This window comes from Molossus molossus, unplaced genomic scaffold, assembly GCF_014108415.1.
Source record: "Molossus molossus isolate mMolMol1 unplaced genomic scaffold, mMolMol1.p scaffold_m16_p_7, whole genome shotgun sequence".
NCBI classification, from domain to species: Eukaryota; Metazoa; Chordata; class Mammalia; order Chiroptera; family Molossidae; genus Molossus; species Molossus molossus.
In genome coordinates this window covers 48,606,044-48,623,989 of record NW_023425401.1, presented here as the reverse complement: position 1 = coordinate 48,623,989, position 17,946 = coordinate 48,606,044, and the positions used below count along the sequence as shown (strand labels likewise).

At 37.5% G+C, this 17,946-nt stretch overlaps 1 protein-coding gene across 3 annotated transcripts in view; it reads left to right on the top strand.

Moving 5' to 3' along the window:
• The window catches only part of CACNA2D1 (calcium voltage-gated channel auxiliary subunit alpha2delta 1), a 509,634-nt gene that overhangs the window by 414,048 nt on the left and 77,640 nt on the right, over positions 1–17,946 (top strand). For all 3 annotated transcript variants that reach the window (XM_036247167.1, XM_036247166.1, XM_036247165.1), the window contains exons 11-12: positions 5,140–5,298; positions 10,497–10,601. In XM_036247167.1, the coding sequence (XP_036103060.1) occupies positions 5,140–5,298; positions 10,497–10,601 (264 nt within the window). The remainder of the gene's footprint in view (positions 1–5,139; positions 5,299–10,496; positions 10,602–17,946) is intronic.

Below are 17,946 nucleotides of genomic sequence, written 5' to 3'. Positions count from 1 at the left end.
TCCCAACCAAGGCACTTTGAAGGTGACCCTGTCTGTGCACCTGCTGTAACTTCCCACTGTGCTCCAGTGCATCCACTGGTTCTGGCTGAGAGCGTGGATGAGCTCGCTGAGCCCCAGCCTCTCTGTCTCTGAACTGCAGTGCCATCTCCTTGAGACTCCTTCTCTCATCATCCAGAACAGACCAGTCACCTTGTTTCTTTCTTGTCTCCATGGGCACTTAACTTTTACTTAGTTTTCTCCAAGACTCCTCACCTTTAATTCACAAGGTTTTAAACCAAACGTGTAGTCTGAGGTTGTTTTATTTTTTTAAACTCTAACAAAGACTTCTTTTGAGCCTCATGCTTTAAATGTGCTGATTTCTTGATATGGCCATTTGCGTACCTCACTTACATTGGAAACTCACCCTCACTAGCTCTCTTCTCCCTATTCCGCGGGTCCTCTCCTCACTGCTCCAGCCATTGAGCCACCCAGCCATCCAGATGCCCATGTCAGAACCTGACTGTCATTCAACCACATACCCAGCTCACCGCCACGGACTATCGATTCTTCCTCCAAAATGGATCTGGAATCCCTTTTCTGACCATTTCTACAAATAACAAAGCCAATTTATATTCTGCTTGGTTACTGCCTAGTCTTTTAACTATTCCCCCTGCTTTAAATCCATTTCCCAAACAACAGGATGCTCTCTTAAAATTCTAGATTATATTATCTTGCATTTGGCTTGAAATATTTTTATGACTTTTTATTTGACAGAAAATAAAATCCCAATTCTTCAGCATTTCCACTAGACCTTGCATTGATCTAGCCCCTTCCCTGAACTCATTTTATGTCATTTGTATTCTTATGTAACTGAGCTAACCTCTTTTTTTTTTCTCTAAATCTTTATTGTTGAATGTATTACAGATGTTCCTCATTTTTCCCCCACTGATCCCCTCCTCCCCACTCCCGCCCCCCTCCCGCCTTTTCCCACACTATTGTCTGTGTCCATTGGTTATGCATAAATGTGGTTTATTTCTTCCCACCCCCCAACCCCTTTCCCTTTGAGGTTTGTCAGTCTAGCAATGAATTTGTACTTCTTAATCCCTTCACCTTTTTCACCCATTCCCCCAACCCCCCTCCCATCTGGCAACCAACAAAATGAGAATGTTTCTGTTTTGCCTGTTCATTTTGTTTGTAGATTCCATTGTCGATAAATATGCATTCATTACCATTTTGTTTGTTCGTATATTTTATCTTTTTCTTCAAAAAGACCCTTCATCATTTCATATAATAACGGTTTGGTGGTGATGAACTCCTTTAACTTTTTCTTGCCTGGGAAACTCTTTATATGGCCATTGATTCTAAATGACAGCTTTGCAGGATAGAGTAATCTTGGTTGTAGGTTCTTGGTTTTCATCACTGTGAATATTTCTTGCCACTCCCTTCTGGCTTGCAAAGTTTCTTTTAAGAAATCAGCCGACAGCCTTATGGGAACTTCCTTGTAGGTAACTAACTGCTTTTCTCTTGCTACTTTTAAGATTCTCTCTTTGCCTTGAACCTTTTGCATTTTGATGATGTGTCTTGGTGTGGGCCTCTTGGGGTTCATCTTGTTTGGAACTCTCTGTGCTTCCTGGACTTGTATGTCTGTTTCCTTTACCAAGTTAGGAAAGTTTTCTGCCATTATTGTTTCAAACAGATTTTCAATTTCTTGTTCTCTCTCTTCTCCTTCTGGCACCCCCATGATGCGAATGTTGGCACACTTGAAGTTGTCCCAGAGGCTCCTTACACGATCCTCATTTTTTTGGCTTCTTTTTTCTTTTTGCAGTTCTGATTGGGCATTTTTTGCTTCCTTATATTCCAAATTGATAGTTTGCTTCTTGGATTTACGTACTCTATTGAATCTGTGTAAATTATTCTTTATTTCAGTTAATGCCTCCTTTATTTCTGACTCTGCATCCTTCATTTCTGACTGGTCCTTTTTTATGCTCTTGAGGCCCTCACTAAGTTCACTGAGCATCCTTATAAGCAGTATTTTGAACTCAGCATCTGTTAGGTTGCTTATCTCCATTTTGCTTAGTTCTTTTCTTGGGGTTTTGTTCTGTTCTTTCATTTGGGACCTGTTTGTTTGTCCCCTCATTTTGGCTGCCTCCCTGTGTTTGTTTCAGTGTATTACTTAATGAGTGGTATGGGGCTATCTGAGACCAGATGCTGCTTGTTTGAAAGAATTTAGGAAAACCTGAAGCAGCATCCAAGACAGGCCAATCATATGGTTAAGCAACTGGCAACAGCTTGGGTGGGCCTGAAAGTTGGGTGGGGTGGGCCTACCAGTGTGAGTCAGGTTGCTGGAGTCCAAGATATGGAGACTGTCTGGGAAGGGCTCACCAAAGGAACAAAAGGCCTCTGACAGCACGTCTGTCTAGGATAAAGCCCCCTCTCCAGCCCTCGCTCCAAAGCCAAACAGCTCAGTTCTTCCCTGTATGTCTCTGGCGCCTCTTAAGCTGCCTCCCCTCCAAGCTTAGAGGGAGTGAGTCTGATAAGTCCATGCGCGGGCCCTTTAAAGAGCTGCCTGAGGCTCCAGCCATGTCAGCTTCCCTGAGCCTCAGTTCCCGCTGGTTTTTCCAGCCAGAAGTTATGGGGATTCTCTTCCTGGCACTGGAACCCTGAGTGGGGCGCCTGGTGTGGGAAGGGGACCCCTCATTCCTGATGGAGGGCCTTCCCAGCTGAGGTGTCCTCCTGATTTTTATGCGCCACACTTGGGTGTGGGACCAGCCTCCGCCCCTCCTACCAGTCTGGATGTGGCTGCTGCTTTAAATCTAGTTGTAGGACTTCCATTCAGCTTGATTTCAGTTGGTATTGAATGATGGTTGTTCTGTAGTTTAGTTGTAACTTTGATGTGGTTGTGGGAGGATGAGATACCATATTTACCTACGCTGCCATCTTGACCGGAAGTCCTCTGACCTCTTCTTATTTATCTTTCCCTAAAAGGCTCCCCCATCTCCCATTCCCCACACCAGGCCTCTATGCATGCTGCTCTGTTTGCCTGGAATGTTCTTCCTCCATAGTCTTCCGTGAAGCATTTGTCTGGAACCACAGGAAATGCCATCTTCCAGGGGAATCTTCCCCCTAATTGCTCACAATTCAAATTAGAACCCATTCTGCTGATACTGTCTCTTAGAATGTAATATATTTCTTTTTCAGAACTAATCATATTTTATTGTAATATTTTGAGAGGTGGTGTAGACATAGATAAAATCTCAGACTCTTCTGCCCCATGCCAGTCTGAATTCTACTCTCTATCACTTATTTGCTATGTGAGTATGGACAATAATAATAATTTCTATGCTTAAGTTTATTCAGGGATAATAATAACACTGATCTTGTAGGGCATTCACCAAGAGGAATGATTAATATTTATAGAGTACATAGTAAATGCAGCACCTAGTAAACACCATGTAAGTATTTACATATATGCAAACATACATGTGTGTATGCGTATGCCCAGTTTACATAATGTCTGAAGGCATAAAACTATCACCTGCCATAATTCTTGACATATAACAGACTGCTAGTAAATATTTGTTTAATATATTGATAAAAAGTGCAGTGTACCTTATAATTAGGTTTCAGTGATCTTCAGAGGAAAAAGAATGATGCATTATATTTATAGGAATATATAATCACTTATAAATTTGTGTTTTGGCTTGTTATCTACCTATTAAAATCATTTAATTATGTTTTTGATCTGAGACTATCTTCAAGCTTTTACCCACCTGGGTGGTCTCCTATCTTCCAGCAAGTATGGTTTTATTATTCTCGTTTTGCAGATGTCTAAACCCCATGGAGCCTGAGGGACTTATACAAGTAGCAAAGTTAATGCATGCTAGGATGATCCTGCTCATCTCAGTCTCCTGGATCTTACTGCAGTACTCCTATTATCTTTTTTGGAAATATCCAGTGAACTGTGTGAATGCTTTTTATACAATTGGTGAAATTGGTGATCATTCTTAAATTTTCAATTTGGGGCAAGTGTGGTTGGAGTTTATCTTCTCTCCTCTTATAGCCTCTTTGTTGTTCAGGGACACATCACTTACCACAGTAACTCTCCACTGTGATCTCTTGTCTTTTGCTTGCCTCCCAGATTTCACTGAACTCTGTATAGAACCTCTAGAGTGATAATTCTAAAAGGCTACCAGGTACTCTTGACACTTTCAGATTGCTTTCCTGTTTTAACACCCATGGGAAGACTATACTGTCAAATTTCAAAAGTATTAAACCTCTGTTCTTTTAATTCGATGTACTATTTTTCCATCTAGTTTTTCTTTGTGAGACACAAGTGAAATACTCAGTTTCTCCCTGTGTCGGCATAGGCATCCTCATATCATTTCTGGGTTCTGAATACATTCTATTATCTGTTGACTTTTCTTTCTTTCTTTCTTTCTTTCTTTCTTTCTTTCTTTCTTTCTTTCTTTCTTTCTTTCTTTCTTTCTTCTTTCCCTCCCTCCCTCCCTCCCTCCCTCCCTCCCTCCCTCCCTTTCCTTCTTTCGCCCTTCCCTGCCCTTTCCTTCCCTTCCCTCTTTTTTGTCTAAATGCTCATAAAACTTGAGAGCTAGAAGGAACTGTATTTACTCGAATCCCAAATTTATAATCAAGGAAACCAGGCTTCAGGAGGTAAGGGATAGGCTGAGAGTTACAAAATGAGATGGGGGCTTAGATGAAAATTACTACTTGATCCTTAGTGTACTTTTGTTGCCAACCTATTCTACTGGGTTTTTTGGGGGGGTTTTTTGGTCTTGTTTTGCTTTATTTTGTTTTTAAAGAGAAAGTAATGTATTGGAATTAAGAAGTACAAACAGCCCTAGCTAGTTTGGCTCAGAGGTTAGAGCATCAGCCTGCGGTCCCAAGACACCTGGGTTCGGTTCCCGCTAAGGACACGTACCTCAGTTGCAGTTTGTCCCCGGCCCTGGTTGGGTTGCGTGGGTGGCAACTACTCGATGTGTTCCTTTCACATCGATGTTTCTCTCTCTCCCTCCTGCTCTATATAAACAAAATATCCAAAAATGTCCTTGGGTGAGGATTAAAAAAGAAGTACAAACAACACATTCAACAAAAATTCCATGGTTGATTTTAATGTTTGTACATTTACTATTTTATCTTTTTCAGTTTAACAGCAATGCCCAGGATGTAAGCTGTTTCCAGCACCTTGTACAAGCAAATGTAAGAAACAAGAAAGTACTGAAAGATGCCGTGAATAATATCACAGCAAAAGGAATCACAGATTATAAGAAGGGCTTTAGCTTTGCTTTTGAGCAGCTGCTTAATGTAAGTAGCAATACCATTCCCTTGTCTCTTTCATTATTGAATTGCAGTAGCTGAATTTCAGTATCCTGATAGGTAATGCCATCTAGGGTTAGATAGCCATGCTATTTTTCATTTGTTCAGAAAGCAGATGTGCCCAAGCAGTAGAAATCTTTGAACTACTTTTATTTTTAAATCCAAATTCAAAGGTCATATGGAATTCATATTTTCTTTTTCTTTTAGATCTTCTCTTCTATTATATTTTCAAAATATGTTTAAAAAGCATATTTATAAGGTCATAATTTAGTTTTGCATAAACAGTTAATATTTAGTTGGCACATTTAGAATATTATTTCTTTTTTCTTATATCAATTACTATAGTATTTGTTTGGAAATGTGTACTTTTAATCTTTAAATGGTTGCTGGAAATATTTTAGTTTTAAACATCTAGTTTGGGTATTTAAATTGTTCCTAAATGTACAGAAAGATCAAAATAGTAGACAGTAAATTGATTAGGAAGATAAGTCCCAGAGCAGGAATTCCTTCCACAGGAAAGATTTCCTGAATGAATCACCCATCCGTGTCTACAGTTAGACTGTTGGACTCAGGCATGCCTACAGCCTGACATATTATAGCAGGTATCTCTCTGTGGACTATGTTTTAAAGGGCCATGTCATCCTTTTCATTCTGAACTATTTGAGAGCAGGAGCCAGTTTTGTATCTCTTAAGAGACAGTATTTTCACTGTGTTTGAGAGCATGGACCTAACCACTCTGCACCTGGGTTTCTTCACTTATGTGACGGAGTCAGTTTCACATGTACATTAGAGGGTTGTGGGCAGGATTGTTTCCAGAATCTGACACACAGCAAACCTCATGTGTATGTAAGTTGTTGGAGTCATGATCATTATTACTGGAATTAATGACTAGTACATGGCTGGTACAGAATCAGCACATAAATCCTTTGTATTTGCTGAAGCACTGAATAAGCCCTTACATGTGGTCTTTTCTGCAAATTTGACTTTGTCATTCCCCAAGTGAATCTTCTACACAGTTTTTGAGATGTCTGATCAGTTGGTTCATTCATTTGTTCGTTCATCCAATATTAAGTGTTTCACAATTTCCTGTGACAGTGCTAGAGCTAGAATTATAGAAGTAATCAAGACCGTCTGCTCCTGAGAAGCTCCAGCATACGCTAAATCATCATCCCCAGTACAAAGTGTTAGGGCCATTACAGGGCATTCAAAGTGTGTCTCTAACGCAGCATGGAGGAGGGACTCAGCTTACCCAAAGAAGGTCAGGAAAGTGTGGCATTTCCTTGAAAACAGGATTTTGAGGAGTGTGTAGAATCTAGGTAGTTAGTTGAGAAAGGGAAGTCATTTCAGATGAAAAGAACTACACGGGCAGAGGCACAGCACTGTGCCAGACTGCATGGGACATTGACTGCAGGAGCAGGGGTGGAACTGGAAAGACCATGAGTTATCAATTAATAATGTGCTCAGGAGCAAACGAAAAGTTTCTGGTATTAAAATGACATACTCTAACCAGTGTTCGAGGATAAGCTGTTATGGAAACCCTGGTGTTGGAATAGTAGTGCAGAGATGTTAAGGAGTGACATGGTGATGGATGGGGGGAGAGGTGGTTGAGGGGGAAGAGGGATTTGGGTGACTGAGGTCTGTGAACTAGAATACTAAGCAGATGATGGCAGCGGGAATGTGAGGGTAGAAAGACCTCAGTTTCAGTCATGTTGAGTTTGAGGTGGTGACATTTATTAGATGCCATTAGATGAACAAGCAAGGAGACAGACAAACAAAGCAGTTCAGCACTGCAGTTTTCAAGGGAAGTTATCTTTGGTACATATGCATGCTTGTTAAATGATGTATTGTTTATTAATAAAAGTATAAAACAAATCTTTGAAATTCAAATGTAATTGACCATTCTATTCAATATATTCTTTCTGTAGAAAAGGAATATAATTTTTTAAAATAAATATTCTTTTTCTCTTGAGTTAATGATCAAGTTTTCTAGATCTTGGTGGTTTAATTCTTCTTCTAAGTATTGTTAATTTGTTTGACTTTCGTCCCTCTTTTTCAGGTTTCAGTTGTGAAATGCTAAGGCGTCCCAAGCCTGACTTACTGTTTCAGAGGCAGTCCCATTAGAGAGGCCCCATTAACTCCCAGATTCATTACTAGTTGCTGATAAAATATAATGTTACTCCTACAGGCCTCTAGTACGACCTGTTATTCCTGGAGTAAATCTCCGATGTTCTGCTTTCCACACATCCCTTATGTGTTGCCCTTCTTCATTTCAAATAGTGTTCCCAAATGTCATAGTCTGCCTTATTCAAAACTAAAGCACATTTTGTTATCTCTTTCAAACACTTATTGTCTTCTCATCATGCAGTGCGTTCCCTGTTTTTGGTATATGCAAGGTTTACTTTTAAGATCACTGAAGCAAGTATCAACCAGAATTAGACACATCATTTTTCCCATACTAAGCCTTAAATTTAAGATTTGAATTATTCTTCACGTAGCATTTCATAAAATATTACCAAATATATTGGGATGCAATTTTCAAAAAACTCTTGAGTGCCTGTATGGTAGATGCTGCTCTGTCAGCAGCCCAAACAAGGCTACAACCAAGCAGACTATGAAATAACACATTAAAGTAAACTAACAACTCTGACTGTAATTTTATTGAAATGGTCAAGTTCTTTCTTTCACTTAAGGTATAACTGTTGTGACTGTGTGATTCTTTTTTTTTTTTTGGTACGTGCCCCAGCAGGAACTGAACCCGGGACTCTCTGGTCCGTAGGCCAGCGCTCCAGCCGCTGAGCCAAACTGGCCAGAGAGTGACTGTGTGATTCTTTAGATAATTGGAAATCCACTGAAAAGTAGCTGTGATGTACTTTGCTTTATAAAAAATCTGAAGAAGACTATTCCTTGGAAAAATAATTTTGCAAACAAAACATTTCCATTTTTGTGTGTCCTAATATCTATCTCTCCTGGGGAAGGTTATTGTTATTTTATTTATACCAATATACAAATGGCCAGCAGGACCCAGTGTACTAACGTACACTGATATTTGCATTCCATGATTAAACACCTCTACAACTTTAAGGAAATGAAGTCCCGTCTTAGCAACATTACTTATTTTATCACTTTTATGAGATAGTCTTTTATATACATATTATTTTAATATGCAGATACAAAAGACAACATCATGGAAATTAATTTTAGTTAAGGGATTTCAACACCATTCACAAAAGTATTTTGGTAATAAAATATGTAATTTTTTGTATAGTCAACATTTCAGACGGTTTCCATCAAAGATAAGAACGATGCTTGACATCTCGCGGCAATGGCCAGGCCCACGTGGCCCTAGGCTCCCGCTCGCCCTCAGCCCTGGGAGTGCTGTCCACCGTCCTGAGTAATCCGGTGTTCCCTGCCAGAGGAAGCGGAAGTAGAATAAATTACAGACCTCTGAGGCTTGGGGTTCATTAACTTGTCCCTCCCTCTAAGCCCAGGGTAGGATTGAAGAAAAGACCATGCAGTACTGGATAGCGGAGACCTTCCAGGATGTGGCCAGGACAGGATATGTTGACCACACACCACACACACACACACACACACACAACGATGTGTGAATGGGACAAATTGTACTAGTCAGTATTTGTGTTTTCACAATGCTTAGGTAAAAACTTTAACTGCCAATGTTCTAGTGGCCTAGTCAATGGGGTGAGATAGTATGAAACAGGATCTTTTATCAATAAATCAAAATGTAATCTTAATGATTAGCTTTTACAATATCTTATTTAAAGAATAAGATAGAGCACAGACCTCCAATGAACTTAAACACTACAGGAGAATTGATTTAAAAGTAGATATTAGTAATTTAATGGCCAGGGCTGTGCTCTCCAGTGTGGTAACCACAATCATGTGCTGTTGAGACCTGAACTGTGCCTGGTCTGAACTCAAATTTGAGGATTTATTATGAAAGAGAAAATGTAGATTATCTCAAGAATTTTTATATTGATTTCATATTTACTTGATAATATTTTGGATGACTGGGTTAAATAAAATATATTGTTAAAATTAATTTCAGTATTTCTTTTTACTTTCGTGGTTATTGGAAAGTTAAAATTACAAAGGAGTTGTACACTGTATCTTCATTGGCAGCACCGGGCTGGCTAGCAGAGTGGCATTTTGAAGGTAGCTGAACATTAATAAATCAGTATAATTTTTAATTCTCAATGCTTACTCAAAAACACATTTAACAGCAGTAAAAGGGCTGACATCATAATTTCAGACCTCAAAGAAGCCCAGATTTCTAAATTAAGTGTATCGTAGTGGTCCTTGGTGCTAATCCATTGTTTTCTCATGTTCGACTCTTTTGGGACCTTAAGAAGAATTGAGAGGATTTACTATAGGAATCTAGTCTTTCGGGATTAGAATATGTGTGACAAGTTGAGAGAGAATAGCAGGGGATATACTGGGGATAGGTATGGACATTTATGCAGATGTGAAAGCATTGGGTGTTCGGGATCAGTGAGGAGTTTACAGTTTTGGAAATGTAAAGTGAAACAAGTCGGATGAAGGAGGGAAAATGTTTGTAAATGGACTGAAAATATATGTGAATGGGTATGCACATTTTTATTAATATTGTTTGTTTCTGGTATAAATTATAGGGGCATAAAATTGACATCTTAATCATTAATTAATATACAATCTATTAATTAACCACTGAGAGGTTATTGTGTTCTAGGCACTGATCTAGGCAAGGAAACAACATTGAACAAAAAGAGACAAAACTTCATGTCTTCATGATACTGATGTTCAAGTATGCAAAGCCAACAATAAGCAAGCAAATAAAATATGTACTATATATATAAAAGAGGATAAAATTCTGGGAAGAAAAATACATCTTGAGGAGGAGGGATTGCAATGTAAAATGTAGTTTTTTGGGAATGTTCTCATTGATAAGGCGACATTTGATCAAAGGCCTGAAGGAAGTTGAGAACAATGGATATCGGGGTGGGGGGCTCAAGGGAAGGTTTTGTATGGGGTGGGCCTGGCCTGATCCAGGAAGAACCATTTCTAAGAATATATATGTATATATTAGGCATATGTTTTACTCATTACTTGCAACCTGTTTATGCTCTTTCATATGCTTTATAGTTTCTACTTTTTATTATGAATGACATACATATATATATTTTTTACAGTATAATGTTTCCAGAGCTAACTGCAATAAGATTATCATGTTGTTTACGGATGGAGGAGAAGAGAGAGCCCAGGAGATATTTACCAAATACAACAAAGACAGAAAAGTGAGTGCAATTTTACAGTATTTTATTTTATTTTTTTAATCCTCACCTGAGGATATTATTTTAGATTGATTTTGAGAGAGAGAGAGAGAGAGAGAGAGAGAGAGAGAAACATCGATGTGAGATACATTGATAAGTTGCCTCCCATAGATGCCCCAACCAGGATTGAACCCACAACCTAGGTGTGTGTCCTGACTGGGAATTGAACCCAAAGCCTTTTGGTATATGGAATGATGCCCTAATAAACTGAGCCAGGGCTACAGTATTTTAATTTTAATATTAGTTTAAGTAGTTTTTAAAAATAGCGGACCTGGCCAGTGTGGCTCAGTGGATTGAGCATCATCCCATGGACTGAGAGGTCCCAGTTCAATTCCCGGTCAGGGCACATGCCGGGGTTGCAGGCTCGATCCTCAGTGAGGGCATGCAGGAGGCACCCGATTGATGTTTCTCTCTTACATGGATGTTTCTATCTCTCTCTCCCTTCTTCTTTCTCTAAAAAAAAAATCAGTAAAAACATATTTTAAAAAAATAGTGAGGGAGGGGCTGTGGGGGGAATTCTTGGTAAAAAATTCTGGTGTGCTTATTATAGATGGAAATAGATTATGGCAGTTATATAGGTCTTGGGTTATAAACCAAAGACTGAATTAAAGAAGCATTAACCATAATATTTTTATGAGATTCAGAAGTACCATATAACTAATTTACTAATAAAATAATTTTTACCTATAGAATCCTATTGGATTCTTCTGCATAAATTCTGTATAAGAAAATGCTCTCGGAAGAGAGAAATCAGAAGAAAATTGAAAAATAGGTACAATTTAAGTTTCTTTAGGACAAAAGTTCTTTATGATAGAAGTATGTAAGCCCTATTAATTGTATCATTTTAAATTGGATATAAGTTTAGATAAATCATTATTTTCTTTGTTATGATATCACAAACATCCACCAGGAAATCTGGTTCACCTCTGGATATTTTTCTTCATAAAGGAAGAGATCCTTAAATGAATATGGCAACAAAGTTTACATTCTATATCTCTATATCAGAATTTCTTCTAAGTAATATCTTAATTTTAGGGAGTACACTTTTTTTTTTTTTTTTAAATTCTCACTGGAGGATACTTTTCCATTGACTTTTCTGGACAGAGTGGAAGGGAGGGAGGGAGGGATGGAGAGAGTAAGAGAGAGAGAGAGAGAGAGAGAGAAACATCACTGTGAGAGAGACACATCAACTGGATGCCTCCTGCAGGAGCCTGACTGGGGTGTGGATTGAGCTGGCAACCGAGGTACGTCCCCTTGACTGGGAATCAAACCTGCAACTCTTTGGTCTGTGGGCCAACATTCTAACTGCTGAGCCAACTGGCCAGGGTGGGAGTACACACTTTTAAAAACACATTTAAATAGAAGAATATAAATGTATGAAAAGAAGTAATAAGTAATTTTCATCTAAACTTATAATTTTTCTATTCCTCTTCCAAAACTCTGTTTGCATCCAGGATTAACACAATAACATGTCTCGGGGACTTAGCATACTTCCCCCACCCCCCTTTTTTCTTTTCTCAAATACAAGGGTTTTATGTCCCAAAGAAAGCAGTTGCATTCTACCCTCTATTTTTAGAAATTGTTCAATTGATAGAATAAATGAAGAATTTACCAGTTTAATGCCATTTTTCTATGTGTATATCCTAAAAATGTCCAATCTAAATATTATTATCTTGAAACATTACTTCTCATCCTCTTTACCTTTTAAAGGAACTCAATATTTTAAACAAAAGCATTTTATGACATGTTACACCACATATGAATGATTCATATCACATTTACTTTTATAAAAGTAATGAATCTCTCATATTCAACAATCCTTGTGTTTTTCTGTTAATATATCATCTGTTGTGCTTTAATGACACACACCCTTGTTAATGTCAAAGCAACTATGAAAATTTAGTAGTTAGCCCTTAGTTTCTATGATTGTTAAGTAAATGTTATTTTTATTTGACATAAATGTTTTTAAAATTAGATACATTATTTCTATGATTCTAATTTTAGTGGCAATAGCAAAATTCTGCAATACACCCAATTAAACATATATACATGCGCATATAGTTATAGCCACACATATTTATATCTTTTTAGAATGAACATCCCCTCTGTCCATTGTATCTCCAGGAATAAGGGACTGTGATATCTCTTGTAGTAAAGTGGTATGAGAAAGAGCCAACAGGCGAAAAGAAGTAAATGAGGGATGAGGAAGTAGAACTCTGAGTATAAACTATTTTTTTCTAAAATCTTTGAAAATTTGCTAAGAAATATTGGGGAAAAAATAAGATAGTCAACTTGAGGTCAGGTTGTGTACACAGACGTGTGTGTATATATAGAGAACATCGATTGGCTGCCTCCTGCATGACCCCACTGGGGATTGGGCCCACAACCTGAGCATGCTCCCTGACCGGGAATCAAACCAGCAACCTCTTGGTGCATGGGTTGAAGCTCAACCACTGAGCCACATTGACTGGGTGACAGACACTTTTAATTCAGTTCTACTTTTGAATGTATTTGCATTTTGTTCAGAAAACACTGACATAGTTGTTTATGTCAAGGACGTAGGTGTACATATAGAGTATATATGTATATTCTCAAAATAGTGTATCCATAAGGGAGATTTTTTTCCCACCATCTTCACATACAGCTTTGGATGGTTATGGATGAACTTAGGAATCTTTTCTAACTTCCTCTCCTCATTCAAGTTTTCCAACCTTCCACACTGAGCCTGTCCGAGGAGGCATTTATAGCCCATGTACATTGATATGGAAGATAATTGTCTATTTTCCTCATTTAAGGATATGTATGACAGACCAAGTCCATACCTGCTCAATTCATATTTGTTACCTAATAAATTTATCAACTCAGAATTTCACTATCCACATGATCTTCCAAATGATCAATGTGTAAAAATGAAATTGGACAGATAGAAATTTTCAATACTCTTAAAAAGTCTATCTTTGATTATGACTTGATTAAAAATATGCTCTTTAAAAAAAAGTTCACCTATAGCTTAAAAATAGAAAAAATATAGTCATGAAAAAAGTCTGATGAGCTTTTAAAAAAAATCTGAAAAGTGCTCTTTGAATCCTACTTTTCTCCCAAGCCTCTTGCTTGACATTAATATGACTGTTGAATGCTTCATTTACACTCATTTTTCATGTGGATGACATCAGACATCATTCAGAGCACCAGGTAGATGTGATGAGGGACATCCGGAGAACTGATGAATGAGGCTTGCAGATATACAGCACAATTTAATGAGGCCAAAAAGATTGAGAATTAGAACAAAATGTTTGGGTTCTTTTGTGAAATGTATTACTCTTGGGAATGAATCGACCTGATTATAGATAGGTACAGAATCCATGTTAATCTCCTTACACAGCTGTTTCGCATTACAATGAATTTACTTTCTAATCTTTACCTGCAGTAATGCCATTCCTTAGGGCTCACCCGTGTGTACAAGACGTCCTTAAAAATGGTGCCAAAAGTAAAATGAACTCGATCATCGAGTCCAAACAAATGAATAAAGAAAAGTAAAACCAGACACAGAGTTGAAAGATAATTTCCAGGCCCAGCAACATTAAGATAGTGGCTTTTCTGTAGAATAGCAAAGGGATTGGTTAGCATCACCCACTTCAGCTTGTCTAGCCAGCTTGAAAATAGTTCTCTGATTCTTAGCTTCATTCTCAGAAGTAATAAAGAAAAAAGGAAAGGCATTCAAAATTAATAAGATGAACATTTCAAAATAACTAATAAATGAGAACAAGTGGAAAAAAACGTACAATAGATGGACACTGCTTTTCAAAATAAAGAATGCATAGCTATAAAATTATAATCATCTGACAATAGATACATTATTTTTAATTAAAAAATGATTGGCAAAGTCTTTCCTATTTTTCTGTCAAAAGCAAAGTAGAGAGGGAGAGTCTATGGCCTACGAAACTTTAAAGCACATCACAAATGGCTGACTCTGTGTGTGTTTTATATAGTTTACAGTGAAGATTGTCATTTGTCAACAGATGGTATGGGAAATTATTCATGGAAAATAATTCATTGCCTTCTCTGCTGTCTCTACCTGGCTTCTTCATCAGGCAAGAATAAAGCCTTTGGAATCAATGTTCAAACATAGGATAATGAAGGTCATTCAGATGTGTAAAATTATTTAACATTATTTAGCAAATGCACTGCTTCTAAAAAGTTTTATTACAGATATTTTGGCACTTTCAACAGTTTCCATGACATTTTTAGCTTTAGAATAGGAACTATACCTTGTTCATAAAAATAAAATATATTATTGCCATGGCCAGTTTGGCTCAGCAGTTAGAGCGTTGGCTTGCAGTCCCAAGAGACCCAGGTTCGATTCCCGCTAAGGGCATGTATCTCGGTTGCAGTTTGTCCCTGGCCCTGGCTGGGTCGTGTGGGTGGCAGTCACTCGATATATCCCTTTCACATCGGTGTTTCTCTCTCTCTTCCTCTCTTTTCCTCCCACTCTGTCTGAACAAAAAATCAAATAGATTATTTATGCTGGAGTTATTGCATAGCTGAAAACAATAATTACAGTGTAGCATTGGCCTTGCCATCAAGAGATGATCAATGGCAGATTTTGTGCATGTATGTGTGCCTATGTCTTCCTCTTTGACAGATTTATTTACATTTGTTTTTCTGTGAATAAAACTAATGTTGACATTTCATTACCTAAACTAAGGAAAATCTTATCAGATATATTTTCTTCAGGTTTGAATAATATTACTTTCATGCATTTTATAATCTTTAATATTTGAAAACAAATCTGTTGAAAACTGAGGTTAAGTATTAATTAAGTGCAAAGTGTATAATATGAGATGAACCTCAGAGTGCAGAAAATGCACTTGAAGTAATTTTTTGTAGAACTGTACCACCTGCAGTTGGGTTTGGCCATTGTTTGTGTTAAAACATTATTCTGGAAAAGGCACTCAGCTCTGCTTTTTCTGTGGCTGCCTTCTCTGCAGAATAAGAACTCTGCTTACATTGTATCTCTGCAGAATAAGAACTCTGCTTACAATGTATCTCTGCAGAGGTGTCTTCTTTACTCGGTCTTTCTAGACTTTTCCCCCTTTTCACTTTTATCATTCTCTATGTCAGCATCCTTTTTCCTTTTTGTTTCCTTCCTCCCTTATTACAATTTTTTAGTTTTACTGATGTATTTGTTCACTCTTTCATTTGAACTCCCATCTATTAGAAGATCCATGAAGGTGGGGTTTGTGATAGTTTGCAAACTAACCCTTGAACTCTTAGGCTAGCACAGTACTTGATACAGAGTAGTTGATAAATATTTATTGACATATTGAATACATCAGTAAATATGCAATAAATATGTGCCTGAGTTAAACTATAAGAAATTCATAAATGTCAGAAAAAACTCAATGGCTTTCTTCTTCTTTTAATAGAAAATCGTTTAAAACAATCTTTTTGTCTTATAATGTGAATGTGGAGTAAAATTGATGTTCCATTCTTACACAGCATCTTATAAGTAGGGAGGGTTTGAGTTTATATAAAAAATGATTGTCTCAATGGCATTTTCCATTTGCCCTAATCAGTCTAACACACAGTTTTTCATGAGGATTCTCATTATTAGTGTCAGTAAAGTATTTGGTATTACTCAAGAATAACATCTGAAATAAATCACTATATTACTTATTTTCGGATATCTCCACTGACAGTAGTCCTTGCAGAGCTACAAATTGCTTGGAAATGCAATGTGCCCATAGCTTATTCTTTCTTTATCAAGTATAAATAAAGGCAGAGGGATGGGGAACTCGAAATTTCATCCTTATCATCTGATAATGTGAGGGTGGCTAATTATAATTGTTGTTAATAAATTAAAAATATCAACATAATCCCATGTATCTGTATTATGCACCCACATGGAAGACATATGAGAGAAACATCAGCTTGTTTCTTTTTTTTTTGTACGTGCCCCTAGCGGGAACCGATCCCAGGACTCTCTGGTCCGCAGGCTGGAGCTCCAACCGCTGAGCCAAACCATCCAGGGCCAGCTTGTTTCTTTAAGATTATGTATATACAACCTAGGTGACTATTGCATTTTATTTTTCTTTTTAAAGTGGTTATGTATTATTTACAGAAACAAATCCAACAAACATCAATTACATTCTTCTGTCAGATCCTTGAAATTCCATATAGACATATCTTATATAAACAAAATGACATTTAGATAATATTTCTTAGACTCTTTTCTTTAGAGCTCATTGCTAACTGTAATAGTAGCCAAATGTCTAAATATGTTCCTCTACAAAGGTGTTACTCTGAGTAATTTTAAGTTCTTTTTGAGGCATGAAAGGCTAATGTGCTACTAAAGGAAAATGTTACCTCATTGAATTCTGATAGTTTGACTACAGAAGACATTGTAGTCATCATTGTCATTGTTATAGTAATCATCATCTTTGTTACCATAGCTAATATTTATAGAACTTCTAATTTTCCATAATGTAGATGCTTTACATGTATCATTTTATCTTTAAAGGGTTAATCACCTGATAAAGTATTTTTTTTCCTTTATTGATTTTAGAGAGAAAGGAAGTGAGAGGGAGAAAGAGATAGAAACATTGATGGGAGAGAACATCAATTGACCGCCTCCTGCATGACCCCCACTGGGGATTTGGCCCACAATCCAGGCATGTGTCCTGACCAGAAATTGAACCGGTGACCTCTTGGTGCATAGGTCGACGCTCAACCCCTGAGCCACACCTGCCGGATTGATAAAAGTATTTTTGTTATTATCATCCTCCTCCCCATTTTGGAAATAAAAACACCAAAATTTGAGAAGTTAGGTAACTTGTTGCAAGTCTTACAGCTACTGAGTGATGGAGTCAAGAATTTAAATGATCTACAGTTCAAATTTCATAACCTGATGTGGAATGTGTTGGATTGATCATCTGTCTCTTCTCCTGGGCAGCTCTGTGGCTATGCCAATCATCCTTTGCCCACCCAGGAGCCTAGTGGTAAAACAGGATTTTACCACTAGGGGTCATGCTCCTTGTAGCTTTAACAGGCTAAAATGGATTAAACTAAGTTGTCAAAATGTTGCCGGCTGCAAGTGCTTTTCAGATCATTGGGCTTTATAAAATAAATTAAGTGTGAAAGGTGAATTTAGACACTTTTATTTATTTCATAAAACTATAAAACTCGAGATATGGGTTATTCAGATGCTCTGGATCCTGGTATCTTTGTGAGTTATAGAAACCGCTGCAAAATTTTCTCCTAAAATATTCAGTCTAATCTTGTATTTTTATAGGCTTAATGCCAAAAGTTT